The sequence below is a fragment of the Crocuta crocuta genome, unplaced genomic scaffold (genome assembly GCF_008692635.1).
Source record: "Crocuta crocuta isolate KB4526 unplaced genomic scaffold, BGI_CrCroc_1.0 scaffold16, whole genome shotgun sequence".
In the NCBI taxonomy this organism is placed as follows: Eukaryota; Metazoa; Chordata; class Mammalia; order Carnivora; family Hyaenidae; genus Crocuta; species Crocuta crocuta.
This window is the reverse complement of record NW_027531893.1, coordinates 9,214,732-9,215,786: the sequence shown is the minus strand read 5'-3', so window position 1 is coordinate 9,215,786 and position 1,055 is coordinate 9,214,732. Positions and strand designations below refer to the sequence as shown.

General features: G+C 55.7%; 1 protein-coding gene across 1 annotated transcript in view; it reads left to right on the top strand.

Annotated features, from left to right (window-relative positions):
* Positions 1-286: 286 nt before the first annotated feature.
* TXNDC11 (thioredoxin domain containing 11) overlaps positions 287-1,055 on the top strand; it is a 65,232-nt gene continuing 64,463 nt past the window's right edge. Inside the window, 1 exon segment of the mRNA XM_077773264.1 lies at positions 287-379. Coding sequence (XP_077629390.1) covers positions 360-379 — 20 coding nt within the window. The 5' untranslated portion in view covers positions 287-359.

The following is a 1,055-nucleotide window of genomic DNA, read 5'->3' as shown; positions in this document are numbered from 1 at the left end:
GGGTCGTTGCGGCCTTCGCGTGCCGCGCCGGGCTCGCCCCTCCCCGGCCTGCGGCACTTCCCGCCACTTCCCCCGCCGGCCGGCCGCACGGCCACCCCGAGAGGTTTTGGGGCTCTGCACGGGGCGCCTTCCTCCCATGTTCGCAGCGAGGGAAGGGCGCCAGGTCCCGAGCTGCTTATCACCTGTTGGGGTTCCGTGGGGCTGCGCCTGTCACTTCTGCCCGGGCTGTAGGACCCTCGTGTAACACCCATTTTGTTCCCCTTCTGCCTCGAGGGTAATGGTTCACAGCTGTTGGAGTCCCATAGCCCTTCGAGAATTTGGGCTCCCGTGGATCTCACGATGCTTCATCCACACGTGCTATGTGGGGGCGCTCCTCCGGGTGAGCGTTGAAAATAAAAATCCCTGTCTCCTTTCCAGTGGGTGGGACGGGCAGAAAACAATTTCATACGATTTTAAAGGACTTCTGAAGTGCTGGCCAGAGAATAATAGAAGGAATGAGGGTGGGGCGGAGAGGCCTTCCCGACCAGCGACCAGGAAGCTCACACGGACGGGCCAGCGTTGGGAAGAGTTGAGGGAAGAGTGTCCGAGGGAGCGCACGTGCAAAGGCTGGAAGAGGCTTGTGTTTTCCTCCATCTGGCAGGAAAATGCGAGTAAGCTGGAGCACGGTGAACAGGAAAAATTAAACTTTATGTGCTTTTTTTGGGGAAGGTACATAGGTACAAAGTTAGATGTAAATTTCAGGAGTACTGGGGTGCCTGGGGGGGTGCGGTCAGTCAAGTATCTGCTTTCGGCTCAGGTCATGATGTCAGGGTTCCCCGAGTTTGAGACCCACATCGGTGCTGACAGCACAGGGCCTACTTGGGATTCTCTCTCCCCCCTCTCAGCCCTACCCGGCTTGGGCTCCGTCTCTCTCTCAAAAAAATAAACTTAAAAAAACTTCGGGAGTTCTTTTGATCTTCCAGGTCTTCACTATTTATTATCTCCTGGGACTTGCAATGTAGAAGTCTCAGTTGCAACCTGGAGTATTGGCTAAGAGGAAGATTTGCACTTGAACG